The sequence below is a fragment of the Mustela erminea genome, chromosome 9 (genome assembly GCF_009829155.1).
Source record: "Mustela erminea isolate mMusErm1 chromosome 9, mMusErm1.Pri, whole genome shotgun sequence".
Classification (NCBI taxonomy): domain Eukaryota; kingdom Metazoa; phylum Chordata; class Mammalia; order Carnivora; family Mustelidae; genus Mustela; species Mustela erminea.
Genome location: NC_045622.1, coordinates 1,249,868 through 1,264,011, shown reverse-complemented (window position 1 = coordinate 1,264,011; position 14,144 = coordinate 1,249,868). Strand labels below are relative to the sequence as shown.

Below are 14,144 nucleotides of genomic sequence, written 5' to 3'. Positions count from 1 at the left end.
TATTCATGTAAATTTCAACTTAAGTATGCAAATGTAGCCATTACTGCAGAGCCTAAAGAATGAACAGAGGAAGAAACTATGTAACACATAAAAGTATTATTACAATGGTGAAATTTTTTTTAAGAGATCACAAAAATCCGTTTTCTAAGATTCTCTTCTGAAATCTGACAATTACACAGAATCACTTTGGTGAAACCAACACTACAAATCTGAAAGGGTCCAGACCCAGCCCATTCTAGAAACCTAAAGTAGAGAAGCAGCATCACAGATGCAGGGGTGAGACTGGCTGGACTCTCAATCACCGTCATTGTCGAGGCAGCAAGGAGCAAGGAGCGGGGCGGGGCCTGGGAGGCCGGCAGGATTCCCTCAAACAAAGTAAACAGTTCATCATCTTCATGACATCACTTCGCTCCAAAGCATGAGGAAAAGGATATATTTTCCTGAGAGGAATTAAAATTGACACCACAGAATCCTGTCCCGTTCCATGTTGATGGCAACAACCAGTTTCTCAATTTTCAAATAGTCAAAGACAAAAAAATCTTGGCCTGACTCTCTTCCCAGGTGTGGAATCCACGCAGGCTGTGTTGTCACCACCAGTGCTGACTCTCCAACCCATGTGAGGACACACAAGACACACTGCAGATGGCCCACTTCATACTAATGCAATCAGATGAAAGTTGTAATACGTGTTCCGTACCTTATGTTGTTGTAAAACAGCTGATAATCTCCGAAACAGATCCTCAGCTTTGCTGAAAATAGTCAAAAATCCGCTTGCATTCCTATCGATCATTACCGAGAAGAGAGACTCGGCTCCGGCCTCACCCACTCCCCTAAACTGATTGGGAATGCCGATGAACCGCTTCATCTCTCTGTAATATTTAGCCCGGATTTCTTCAAAAGGAGGCCTGAACTGCAACCGCCCCTGTCTAAAAACAAGGAAATTGCTTTGAAATGGGCACGGGGAGGAACACAGAGGCTGAGGGCGAGCCCGGGTGCCCCGTGCCTCACTTGTAAGTCAGGTCCACGCTGATCTCTGGCAGGTTCTCGTTCAGGGCCTCCAGGCCCATCTGGTACTGGTGCTCCAGAGCTTTGTACAGCTGGTGGTCCCAGTGCTGCTTCCACGCCCGCATGTCGCTCGCCTGGAAACCCTGAGCGGGTAATTCACAGCTCTTAAAAACCACGTACTGGAATGCGGTTGCCATTTAAAGCTTTTCTACCACCACGTAAAATTATAAGCAAAACCAAAAACCAAACACGTCATTCTCAACGTTGTCGAGCTCTGCAGCAGCTCCATGCCGTGTGACTGCTTATACGACTCAAACACCAACGTCTCTCATCTCATCAGTAATACGCTAACGATCAGCAACACCTAAACATCGAGTTAATGTCAAGTAGATTCTACCTGTGGACTTTATGATGCTGAAGACAAAAACAAAACAGAAGAACCACTCACAGAAACTGGTTTCCTTTATGAACTTCTTGGTCCTCCTCCTCAAATTCCCATCAAGTACAGCTCTTCTCCCTCTCCCTCCCTAAATGCTCCATGGCACATTTGTAAATGACCAATCTAAAACACGAGGATGCTCACGACAGTTTATACACTCATTTGCTTCCATTTAACCATAAATATATTGAATCTAATACTTTAAATTTTTAATTTCTAATACTTTAATTTTTAATTTTTGGTGGGCTCTGTGTCCACCACTATCACACACATCATCTCCTATCAAGATGTGGTAGAACTGAAATTCTACCCAAAAAAAGGGGCACACATACTGAAAGAGCTATTTCATTTTTTAGGCTTCTGTCTAACCTCAGCTTTGTGTCCTACGGACGGCAGGATCACCTAAAAGGAAACTAGGCAATGACAAAATTAAGCACCAAGTTTTCAGAGAAACTACAAAGTCAGAACTGAGAAACTTGGCATTCCATGAGGCAAATGGAAACTCCCTTTTTTACTTTGAAATGTGAAAGCATGGCCAACCTGTGGTCTTTGTATGGGGTTCAGGAGACTTCTCAATTAGCAATTCATGCGAGATTTTTCATCAGTTCAGAGCCACACTCGGAGGAGGGGATACTGGAGTGCAGGACCCGTAAGGCACGCCTCACCTGAGCTTCCACACTCGCCAAGCCGGTTCTCAGCTCCTGTAACCCGTCCTTCCAGCGCTGCTGCTGCCGCAGCAGGTCAACATTCATAAGAACAACCACCTGTGAAAAGTAAGGCAAAACAGTGTCCAAGAAGTAACCGAGCCCTGGGAAAACAATGACTTCTCAGTGGAAAACCTGACAGCACCTAAACCAAAGATGAGGTACCTCCGCCTACAGCAAGATGCAGCATACCTGCCCGGACCGCACCATCCCCATCGCACAAGAACAGCACAGAAGCCCACAGGGAGCCCACAGGGAGAGGCCTTCCGCCAGCAACTACCAATACCAGGGTCATGAAACAAAGGAAAGTCTGTGAAGGAGGGGCATGCCGAGCCTCGGGGACTCCATGCAAGGCAGGATCCTAGAAAAGGACATCAGTGGGAAAGCTGGAAGCTCAAAGCCATCTAGTTCCTAGTTTTGTTAGACGCGCTAAGGTTATACAAGTTGCTAACAGATGAAGTCGAAGTAAGTGTGAACTTCGTACTGTTCCTGCCAACTTTAAGTCTGTTACATAATTAGACTTCCAAATAAAAAGTCCTTAGGATTATATCCCAATTACCATTTAAATAATACTAGTCAAAATAGCCTATGCAACTTTATAAATAAAACATACCTTCTCACAAAATGTAGTGTGCCATTTCCTCAGTTTCCTATTTTCGGTGGCAAGTCGCTGAGCAGCATTTTGGAGTTTTTGGATGTAGCCTTCTAATTCTTTAGGATTATCCCAAGTAATTTGTGACTTTGCCCCACTTCCTGCTTTTGAATTCTAAAATACAACAAGTGTCATTTAGCATTTAAATGAATTTCTCTTTTCCTGAAGACTCCAAAGACATTTTAAGACCAGTTGTCCCTACCACTGGTTTGCAAGAAAAAAGCTTATAGTACTTTTCCATTTTATAAATGGCAAGGCAGTCCAGCAAAACTGAATAGCTCCATCCCTTCGAAGTTCCTCTTGGAGCGAAACACACACAGAACAGAAGCAGATGACACAACGAACACACACAGAAGGAACAGAAGAAAGCAACCGAGAGGCCTGGGGACCTGAGCCAACACAGACGCACGTGTCCTTACTGTCTCCCAAATACGCAGGGCGGCCAGTGGACGAGCCTCCACCCGGATCATCTTTGTGGCAGGGCCTGCCCTACTCTTGCCAGACACCAGCCCAGAAAGCACCGCTCTGCAGAGAGCCGACCTGCCGTCCACCACTGTCCCAAGCATGCAGTGCTCCACGTCCCCCGCCAGGGCAGCCCCCGCGGGGTAACGCTGGTGGGGCCAGGGAGCCAGCTGAGTCCCCCCGAGCTTCCTCACAGCCATGTTAACAGGGCTCGGGCACTGCGAGCTGCCGCCCTTCACAGGCAGGCGTTGGCGAGGCCCGAGGGGGCGTGACCTCCAGCTCCCTTCCTGGGAGGCCGCGCAAGGCCGTCCCTCACCCTCCTCAGCACAGTGTCCGCGGGGCCAAGCAGAACGCCGAGCACACACGCTCACCCAGGCCCCTCACCACAGTTCCCTCTTTCAGGGAGAAACAGCGCTCACACAGAAGGGACCACAATCCCACCCCAGGGCATCTCCCAGCTACGACCACACTGCCGCACAGAACCACAGTCCTCAAGGGCTGAGACCTGCAACCGTCAATTCTGTACCTGCGAAACATCCTTCAGATAACAGGGGCATAAAAACATTCTCTGACAATGGAAAACCAAGAGACTTTGCCTCCAGCAAACCTGCTCCCAATGCCTGGCCAGAGGTAGGCCTCTCAGTGGGAACTGCAAAAAGCGAAGGAAAACCCAGGGATGAAGAAAATAAACTATCCTCATTCTTTGAATTTCTTAAATCCTACTTGATGACTGACGCAAAAAGGACCACCCCAGAGGGTACCTCACTCTTAGGACAAATATGGGGAAACGGAGAGGAGAAGAGAGTAAGGCAGCAGTCAGGCTCCTAGACGTCCCTGACATGGGCAATGGTAAGGCAGGACAACTGCGCCTGGATGCGGGAGACCCTCAACCAGTAGCTGAAAAATGAGTGAAACTGACAAGATGATCAATCCGAGAGAATCCTCTGTGGACAGCCGTGAAAACATTTACCTGGTAATTACCTCTGCTGTATTCCTAGAGATGATGAAGTTAGTTAAACGAGAGGCCCTGCTCTCCAACCCAGCGAGGGGCAAGGGGATTGGGACAAACTTCCTTGTTCTTTGTCCTTCTTAGTTTCTATCTACCCTTCAGATTCATTGAACAGAGGCTATATCCAATTATTTACTTCTCACAACCCAATTTCTCATAGAAATATCAACAGATGCCACTTTGAATGTATTTATTAAAGAAGAAAAAGTTCTAAGGGTATACAATTAAACATTATTAGGTGAAAAGTAATAAAATCTTACCCCATTCCCAAAAGTACTCTTATAAATATGCCCCCCAAAAAAGTTGAAAGGATATACACCAGATTATTAACAATGGCCATCCCTTGATGGTATATATTTAAAACATTTTTTTTCTTTTTGTTTGCCAGTATTTTTTAAACTTTCCACTATAAACTCATACTGAGCTTTGGCAATAAAAAAATATGTTTTTAATATAATTTTTAATATGAATTATCTGCCTCATAGTAAATGTGAAGCCTGAGATCTAGTGTGCAGAACAGAGCTGGCAGAGGAGGTCGCCATGGTTTCCCTCGGAAGGCCTGCTTCCACGACAGACCTGTCCCTGGCACCTGACCCTGCACCCGGGAGGCCTTGCACCACCCCACCCTTAGGCCCGGCTCACTACACGAAACACGAAGATTTATGCTCAACAGTCAATCTCCCGCAAGAACCTGGAATTTTGGTACATGTTAGGCAGAAGATAACTCCATGTCTAGCCCCCAGTAAGCGCCTGGGCACCGAGACACTAATGACATCCCCAGTAAGACACCATTTCACACGCACGACAGCTTGTTGCTGGGGTCGGGGAAGAAGAACGCCAGCATGACTCCATTGGGAGGGATTCTTGGGAGCTTGTGCCTGGCGTCCCCAGAACCTCACCCTCGTGTACTTTTCCCTGTGCTGACTCTGCTGCGTATCCTCTCGCTGCACTAAGTCATGATAAACCAGCTCTGGGTACAACTACACCCTGAGTCCTATCAGTCCTTCCAGAAAATCACAGAACCTGGGGGTAGTCTGGAGGAGGACCACAACTGGCAATCCACCTCAAATAAAACAAGAAGGAAAGGGTTTATTCCCTTCTACCTATTTTTAAAACATTTTAGGTTCTGTTAAAACTAAAAATGTAAATTTCAAAAAGCCCCGAGTCACAAAGTAACAGTTTAAAAACTATTATAGGTTTTTCTAATGCCATATGTGTGCATATTTGAATAAGCACAGATAAAAAATTAATACCAAATTATAAAATCAGGAGATTTTTTTCTAATATATAAGGACCTCATACTTCGGGGACTAAGTAACTGTAACAGCACACCAATTGTTTATACACACATGAAGTCAACTGATCAAACTCAGTGCCTTAATATGTGAAACAATGTAGCTGTTTAAATCTATAGTTGGAAAAATGTTACTTGTTAAGAGTGAAGGAAGTCACTGGGGAACAAAACAAAACCTTAGATCAATGTTAAGTGGAAGGATACACTAAAAAAACTAAAAGAGAAACACCTCACATGTAAATTCTAATTCTAATGCAACATAAAAAGTCCATTTACCTTAATTATCTGTTCAAACGCTAATGCAGACTGTAGCATCATTGGTCTCTGACTTTGAATCATTTGTTGATCAATAGAATTGTAAAAATGTGCCACCTACAAAGTAAAAGTCCAGTTAGTAATAATCAATAATAAATAACATATTTAGTGTTTCATTTGTTTTCATTTTTAATTGTTTGAATGGAAATAATAGCTCTTTATTAAATTCATGAAATCTTCATGCTAAGATTTAACAAAATTATTTTTCATCTCTAATATAGCATTTATGCATGCTATGAACAATTAGTGTTGAGTTCCTAGAATTTGCCAAATCATGTCCTGGGGCTGATTAAACAAAGATCATAAAACCCAGTCCCTGCAATCAAGAAGATCATAATATCAAGGGAAATACAGAGGAAACCAGTAAAGCATGTCAAAAACTAAAAACGCAAGTCTTCGTTCTTACAACTCTCTGCTCCTTTCTTTCTTTCTTTATATGCTTTATATGCTTACAACATGTAATCCATTTCTCAGACCAAAAAAATCTTCATGTTGTCCTTAACTTGTATTTCACACCCACATCAGTGATGTTTACTGACTATACTCAAACGTACTAAATCTAGCCATCTCACCCATTTCCACCAGTCCCACACCAGTCCAAGCACCCTTGTTTCTTGACAAGACCAGTGCCCATTTCCAGTCGTGGCTTCCTACTTTCTTTTCAAAGCATTCAAAGAAGCCACAGTTGTCCTTCCTTCAACATGAATCATACCATACTTTTGCCCACTCAAAAACTTCCAATGACTCCCCAGGGCACTTGAGAATAAAATCCAAAATCCCAACGGCTTCCGATATAGTCAGGAATAAAATCCAAGTCCAACACCCATGGCCCTCCATCAGTACAAATATAGTACATAAACTGGCCATCAACTGGCCGTCAGCCCCAGCACAAACCGTCCCTGCACAGAAGCCTCACCGCTCTCCCCTGCACCGCCCCGCCGCGTCTCTAAGCCACCGCATGAGTCTTGCCTCAGGAACCCACCATGGAACCTGCTCCCTCCGCATGCACTACTGCTTCTCCAGACGCCTGTGTGCTTCTGCTGTCACTTTGTCGTACCCCTTCTCAACGTTACCCTTCACCAAGGCCTACCCTGACCACTCTGTATCTTTCCTCTGTTTTCTTTCTCTTCAAAGTACTCATCCTGACCTACAACTACCTACTACATGTTTGCTATCTCCCAAATTAGAATGACAGCGTCCAGCGAGTGGGAGGCACTCAGTAGTACCTGTGAATCAGTGAGCCAGAAAACAGAGATGCCTACACGGCACAGTGATGAACAGAAGAGGGCATATCAACTCTTTTGGGGAAAAAGGAGAAGTTCAGGGAAGCCCACTAAGTGGGCATCATGGCACGAGTCTAAGGAGTTTAAAGACTTTCTTGTAATCTTTGTGTCCCCAGCACCTCAGAAAATTCTTAGCCCAGAGTATGTGCTTAAAAAATATTTCCTCACTGGGGCACTTAGGGGATTCAGTCAGTTTAGCGTCGCACTCTTGATTTCAGCTCAAGTCCCAGTCTCAGGGTGGTGAGATCGAGCTCCTCGTCAGGCTCATGTGCTAGGCGTGGAGCCTGCTTAAGACTCTGCCCCTCCCCCCATCACTCTCTCTCCCCAAGAGAAAAAAAAAATTCCTAAGTACTTTTACAGAGAGTCCTCTTCTTTCCACTAGTACATATGAAAATCTGCTTTATCTGGTGGAGAATATCCACTGTACTTAGCCTGTACCACAATAGTAGTCCAAGAAAAAGCCTCATCAAGAAAACTAGAAGCAAAAGCACAAACACTCTTACAGCAGTCTGGCCAGGCTACTGTCTCACCAGCTCCGACTTCACACTCCCTACGCCAGCTACACACCTGCTCCCGAGCAGCAGCTCTCGTGAATAGATTTCCCCAGGCAAATACAGACAGCGCACGACCATTCCTTCACCGTCTGAGCTCCTGCTGTGTTACACTAAGTACACAGGACACAGAAGGGAGCAAGCCTGTGTTTTCAAAGATTGACTAAAACAGAATGACTAAAAATAATACCACCACAAATTAATGAATTCCTACCTAGATTTGCAAAGCAAAATTTATAATATAATCATTTAGCAAATCATAATTTCCAAATTGTGCTATTCTATTACCTAAAAAAATCAAATTTAGAAAACAAACCCCTTAAAATACTATAATTAATGAACTCAGAACGGTCATATACTCAAAAATATAATGTCATACTTGTTTAAGAATGATTGCTTGCTTGCAGAATTTCTGTGCAATGTTTGCAACTTGCTGTATTTTGGCAGGAATAACAAAGCCAAGTGCAGAGAGCTGACGAACTTCTCTCAGAAGAACCACCAACCGATCTGAATAATGCACTTTCAATGATCCGTCGTTGGGATCCAATTCCATAATTCGACTATTAGCCTCGATACTACAAAATAAACATATTTTTAAGATTCATGTTCTCACTCTTTTAACAGATGAAAAACACAACAGTTTTTACAGCTTTTCTGTAAATATAAAATTAATTCAAAGTAAAAAAAATTTTATAGTTTTCAAGCAACCTTTTTTTTCACAGTGTCTCGCAATTCAGATCTTGGTAATAAACTACAATATCCAAAATATGTCCATTATGTCCAATATGTCCACCAAGCAGTTTCTGATACCAGGAAAATCCATCTCTTAGCCTTCAGCTCAGGCTCAAAACTGGCATCATATTCACCATAGAGAAGGGTTTGATTCATTTTCCAAACGGTACCTTGGGTTTTTTGAGTCAGCCTACTTACTTAATATGTTTACTGAAGGATCAATGGTAAAGAACATCAAAATGGTAGGAAGAGAGAGAGTCAAATATTTCATCCCTCTACCTTTTTTCTCTAAGGACTGTCCTTCAGTGTTTCCTGAAAATGCTACAGTAGCAATTGTTAAATCAGGACACTCGAGTCAGCATGACTATGAAAATACTACACTAAATTCACCAAGAAGGATTATAGTTTCACGACTTCCCTTCCAGGATCAGGTTTACACAATGCTTATTCCTTCAAACCACTTTCACAATTAAGAAAACTTGTAGGTTTTGGAAAGTAAGCTACTGAAAAGCAAAGTCCATGCCACCGATTTATTGACACATTCAATAACACAGAATAAAAAGTAGGCACTTTAGAGTGACTTACAATAGTGATGAGCCTCAACTTTCCCGTAACATAACATAAAGCTTATCAGAAAATTTTAATGGTGATTTTCTTTGAACTAATCCTCAAAATTACTTTCTACACACCTGCATATCCTGAAACATATTCTGAAACACGCTGATTCTACAGAACGATAAAGAGTTTTGCCCAGAAAGAAAAAGCGGGAGTCCAAGTGATTCGTTGCCACATGGAAAACACTGGATTGAGCAGCCCTCAACGGGCTTCTTTACGGAAGGTCTCAGCCCCTCCACATGCTGTCACTCACAGTGGCTCTCCACCAGAGCCGCAGTGAGACAAGTGTCAACATTTCCCAAAATTAGCGGACTAAAGAACTCTTCTTCTTCGGCCTGGATCATCTGGCACATGTTAGGTTGAAAGCAGGAACGGAAGAGTTCAACAGCACAGGGTTAGAGTCGTTACACCCCAGAACCCTTTGGTTCTTTTCTTCTTCCTCCACATACAAAATGCAAGACAAGGGAGAAAACTATTCATTCTGCGTAAGAAGCTCTCCCTTAAGTTTAAGTATTCTTTGTAGCAGAATAGGAAAAATAAACAGAATTTCCTATCATGGACAGAGTAGCAGAAGTTACTCTTTGGAAAGTAACAAGTTTCTAAAAACATGACCAGTTTCTAAAATACAGTAATATACTAAGGTAAGTTGCCCTAAACAAAGAAACAATGGTTTTTTCCCAGATCATCCATTTTAAATACACATCACAACAATTAGGTTAACAATTAAATTAGGTTCAATAATGCTCAGTAAGTGTTTAGAAAACCCTAACCCTATGGTGGGCACCACAGGAATATTTCAGGAAGAGATTACTTCCTCCCTCAAGGAGCTTAAAATAATCAAATTTTATAGTTTATAATGTGTGTGTGTATCCATGTAAATAATCTCAATGTAAAAAGGCAGAAAAGCACATATGAGCACTGACAGCAACACCACGGGAGAGGAAGGCCTCATCTTAAAATGAGAATCTGCAGACCCAAGAAACAGACAGAAGAAGCGGGGCCAGGGGAGAGGGCAGTGAACTAACTGACTAACTCTACCTTCCAAGTTCCCAACATTAGCGACTTAACACTTAATCACCAAAAACTAACAAGAAAATGTTTTAAGGAGCAGCAGCAAGTTTGGACAAAGGAGAGAAGAGGTAAAATTCCACCTTGCCACTTACATTACTACCACAAGGGACAGGACTCTTGCACGGATTTCACGATTTAATGCGTTTATACTTACCACAAGCCAGATCTGGAATCAGACAAACCAGACTGAATATCCCTGGACCAATCATCAAATTGCTCCTGTTCATACAGTTTAAACTGGTCCAACAGATCTTCGGCACTTCGATGGAAAGATCGAAACCCTGACAAGTCAGATAAGAGAGCCTCTGCAATCTTGATAGTATCATCCACCTTAAAAAGCCACATTACAACAATATTACAAGAATATCTTCATACAACAAAATTAGCATAAAGTGAACTACCTCCTCTGATGTGTGGTTCAGAAATTACTTTCCTATTCACCTATAAACAGTCAGATAGAAGATTTGTCAGCAAATGTGAGCCGATCAAACCCTACTTGGCTTCTGACTTGTACGACTCAGAAGAGCACAGCCCAGTTGGAAGGCGCCGAGGCACAGCGGGAAGGGTGGGATGAGGGAAATCCCGCCGAGACCCCCACGCACTCAGCATCGCTGCTGCAGGGCAGCACTCACGCTGTCCTTTGCTTACTGCTCTGGTGAAGCGCTCACGCAGTATTTGGGAATCTGAAGGGCAATCAGAGGAAAGAACTGTCTTCCTTCCACAACTGTTGTACAAAGAACTCGACAGCACTTTGGAAAGCTGACAGTTTCTATTCAGAAAACTGAACATCAAAAACGCAGCCGTGAATCAGCAGACCTCTCCAACGCGCTAGCCTTCACAGCACTCTGGGTCTGCTTGCTCTTAGTCACAGGCCGCAGCCAGCCAATACCCATTATGCGAGTCAGAGGGAATACACATTATTCCATCTGGGCCATATATATTAGTGAGTATATAAGATTCTTAGATCCATCTTGATAATACCGAAACGTTAAAAGAAAAGCTGTTAAATCCATAAATTATGGACGCTACATTAGGCAATGTCCTAATTACATCTCACCTTTCCTTTAATTTTCTTTCAACCTAGAATGATTTACCTACATAAACATACTTGCCAACGGCCTCTGCAACTACTCAGATTTTACAGTGATAATCTCAAAGGATTAAAAAAATCCTTTGAAAATACATAAAAGATGAATTCCTCTTTAACATTTCCTTAAGAAGATCCTTCACCTGGGACAACTGCTCTGAATGATAAAGAATGTGCTAATTATCTCTACCTAGAAAATGAGCAGATCATTCAAGCCTCCTCTGTACACTTTTCCAGAATTCTATACTTCACATGAAAATTAGATGGATATGCCACAGAATGCAGAGAATATTTTTTCATTTTCACTAGAGTTCTATAGTGACTTCCATATTAATTTGGCACATTTTACAATTAGTGTTCTTCAACATCTATTAAAACTAATACCTTCAGTTCCAACTGGCGAACCCAAACTATATTATTAACAACTTCTGAAAGGTTTTTGCCAGAAAGTGGTCCAGACGTTTCACCAGGAACTCCTCGGCATCGATTCTCAAAGTCTAACTGGAAATCTGTAAAATTTAAGTCAAATAAATTATACCCCGTCAGACGAGACTTCCTAAGTGCCTTCCGTGTACCAAGTACTAACCGAAAGGTTGTGAATAGAAAAACCCGACGACTTGGTCCTTTAACCTCAGGGAACTTAACATGCATCAAATGAGATAGAGTAAGAAAATAACTAGTTAATTTTTAAAATCTGTAATTTATAACAAAAACAGTAAATTAATCTTCATCAAATAATGTTGTAAAATATAGTCTTAATCCTAAATGGTATACAAGAAAAAGTAACCTACAAAAATATTTTCTCAAACACTATAATCTCTGATAAACTTTTACCTTTAACTGAGTCCACAAGTCTTGCCAGTAAAGTTTCTCTTTCCAACATCAATTCTTTACTTATAGCTGGACGCTTCACCAACTCTTTATACTTCAGAAATGCCTGAAGAAGCTAACATAAAATAAAAAAGTCCATGTTCATCCTAAGTCGATCAACTCAGTAAATACATAAATACCTCCCAAACCAGCTTGTGGGAAGTATTAAAAGTAAAATATTCCAGTATTTTACCTGCTGTGGACTATCCTGAATTTCTGAAATATAATTTTTCAACTTTCCTGCTATCTTTTGTTCCGCAGGTGCAATAATTTTTTCATATTGAGACACTGCAGCTTTCCATAAAGGCTAAACAAATTAATAATAGTATTAGACTTTTAGTATTTTCAACATCTACCTTTGGGAAGAATACCACAAACAGGAAGTTATACAGACAAAAACACATATACTCAACCTCAGTATATGGATTATACTGCACAGGATTCAGGCCAGTAAAAGGTTCAAATACTCGAGCCAGACATATGATCTTCTCTTCACCGGCAGGTAAAAAATAAAGAAGCTTCTCGTGGATTGTTCTAACAGCCAAAACCTAAAACATAAAATATTAAAACAGATTTATTTAAATTGATAAAGCTACACAAAAAAGTCTAGAATCTACATATATTCAGCAAGAGTCTCTTTGAACTGGGTTCACTGAAGGGAGTAAATGAACAGGAACCTGAGATTTACTACTCATCGTCACCACAGTGCTGCTCAAGGAGGTCGGTCACTGTCGCACTCCTCACAGTTAAGTGCTCAAACCTGGTGAAAACACACGAACTCTAAATATGGGTAAGCCATGTTTAAGGTTCATTTAAGTACGTTTTAGAGTCCTTGATATAGTAAAAACTTCTGATTTTCATTATTCTGCATTAAATTGCACTTCCAACAGTGAAATGATACGTTCACAACCCTATCACGTACAATTTACAAACAGCTGGGAAACAAATTGTTGCACTTGGTGTTTGAAACTTTCACCAACAGTGACACCTGCCTGGGTCAGTGGGCAGAGCATGTGAGTTACTATCAGGGTCATGAATTCAAGGCCCAAGCTGGGTATACAGCCTACTTTAAAAAAAAGAAAAAGCAAAAACAAAACAAAAAACTGTGTATAGTTTAAATGAATAAAATGTGTGGTATTTCAATTTAGAAATAAATAACAAATTAAATAAATAACATTTCCAAAAACAATTAAAAGTTAATCAAAACAGTTGGTAAAATCACTATAACCTTTCATTTCAGTTGGTGTCTTCAAAGAAACAAGTATCAGTAGTTTCTATTCATCTTTCCAACTCAAATGAAAGGTAACAACCCCATCTGGGAGAAAGCCTAAAAGCACTGACAACTAAGTAACATTCAGCTCTTTCCCACAGACTGTCATTGCTAAATACCATTTTCCACCAAAAAGAACCAGCCTCTTGAGAGCAATGACTAATTCCAAGTTAGGCTGGTACATTTGGGGAGGGGGGCGCTAAAAGTAAGGAAGTTATCAAAGAAATACTGGCTTCATGTCAAAGTAACACAAGAGCCAACTTAAAATAGGCACTTGATGCCCAAAGATGGAGCAATTTGAGGCTAACAATAAACATAACAGATCGAAACTCACAGAATATAAAAACTCATGGTTTTGGAATGATACTAGCAAAAAAAAATTCCATTAATTGCCTATGGAACTGAACTCTGACACTAACTTGTTCATCATTCTAAAAAATGATAAATCCAAGGAAAAAGGTAATTGTGTCTTTTGCCATGCATGTACAAACTATTTCAGGGTAACTAAAAAACTGATGACAAAAAGTTCTTCCATCATCACCAAGAGATGCATAAGGAACAGAAGAACTAGAGAACCACAACATCACAACGGCTCACAATCGTCCACGGCTGGTAGACGCGTAGGAAGAGTTGAAGGCAGAGCAATATGAGGAGAGCCAAGAGCAAGCCGAACTGCCGGCGGGAAATCGAGGCTGCATGTCTCCTGACTTACCAGGTAGGGATTACACAGCTCACCCGGGAAGCAGCCAGATTCAAGTAAACTAACTGTAAAAATCTTCTGGAAC

At 41.7% G+C, this 14,144-nt stretch overlaps 1 protein-coding gene across 5 annotated transcripts in view; it reads right to left on the bottom strand.

Annotated features, from left to right (window-relative positions):
- The window catches only part of DYNC2H1 (dynein cytoplasmic 2 heavy chain 1), a 256,749-nt gene that overhangs the window by 232,719 nt on the left and 9,886 nt on the right, over positions 1–14,144 (bottom strand). For all 5 annotated transcript variants that reach the window (XM_032358199.1, XM_032358201.1, XM_032358204.1 and 2 more), the window contains exons 7-17: positions 12,503–12,637; positions 12,283–12,396; positions 12,054–12,165; positions 11,604–11,728; positions 10,287–10,462; positions 8,094–8,289; positions 5,842–5,937; positions 2,762–2,914; positions 2,110–2,208; positions 1,009–1,148; positions 698–926 (exon numbers count right to left, since the gene is read on the bottom strand). In XM_032358199.1, the coding sequence (XP_032214090.1) occupies positions 698–926; positions 1,009–1,148; positions 2,110–2,208; positions 2,762–2,914; positions 5,842–5,937; positions 8,094–8,289; positions 10,287–10,462; positions 11,604–11,728; positions 12,054–12,165; positions 12,283–12,396; positions 12,503–12,637 (1,575 nt within the window). The remainder of the gene's footprint in view (positions 1–697; positions 927–1,008; positions 1,149–2,109; positions 2,209–2,761; positions 2,915–5,841; positions 5,938–8,093; positions 8,290–10,286; positions 10,463–11,603; positions 11,729–12,053; positions 12,166–12,282; positions 12,397–12,502; positions 12,638–14,144) is intronic.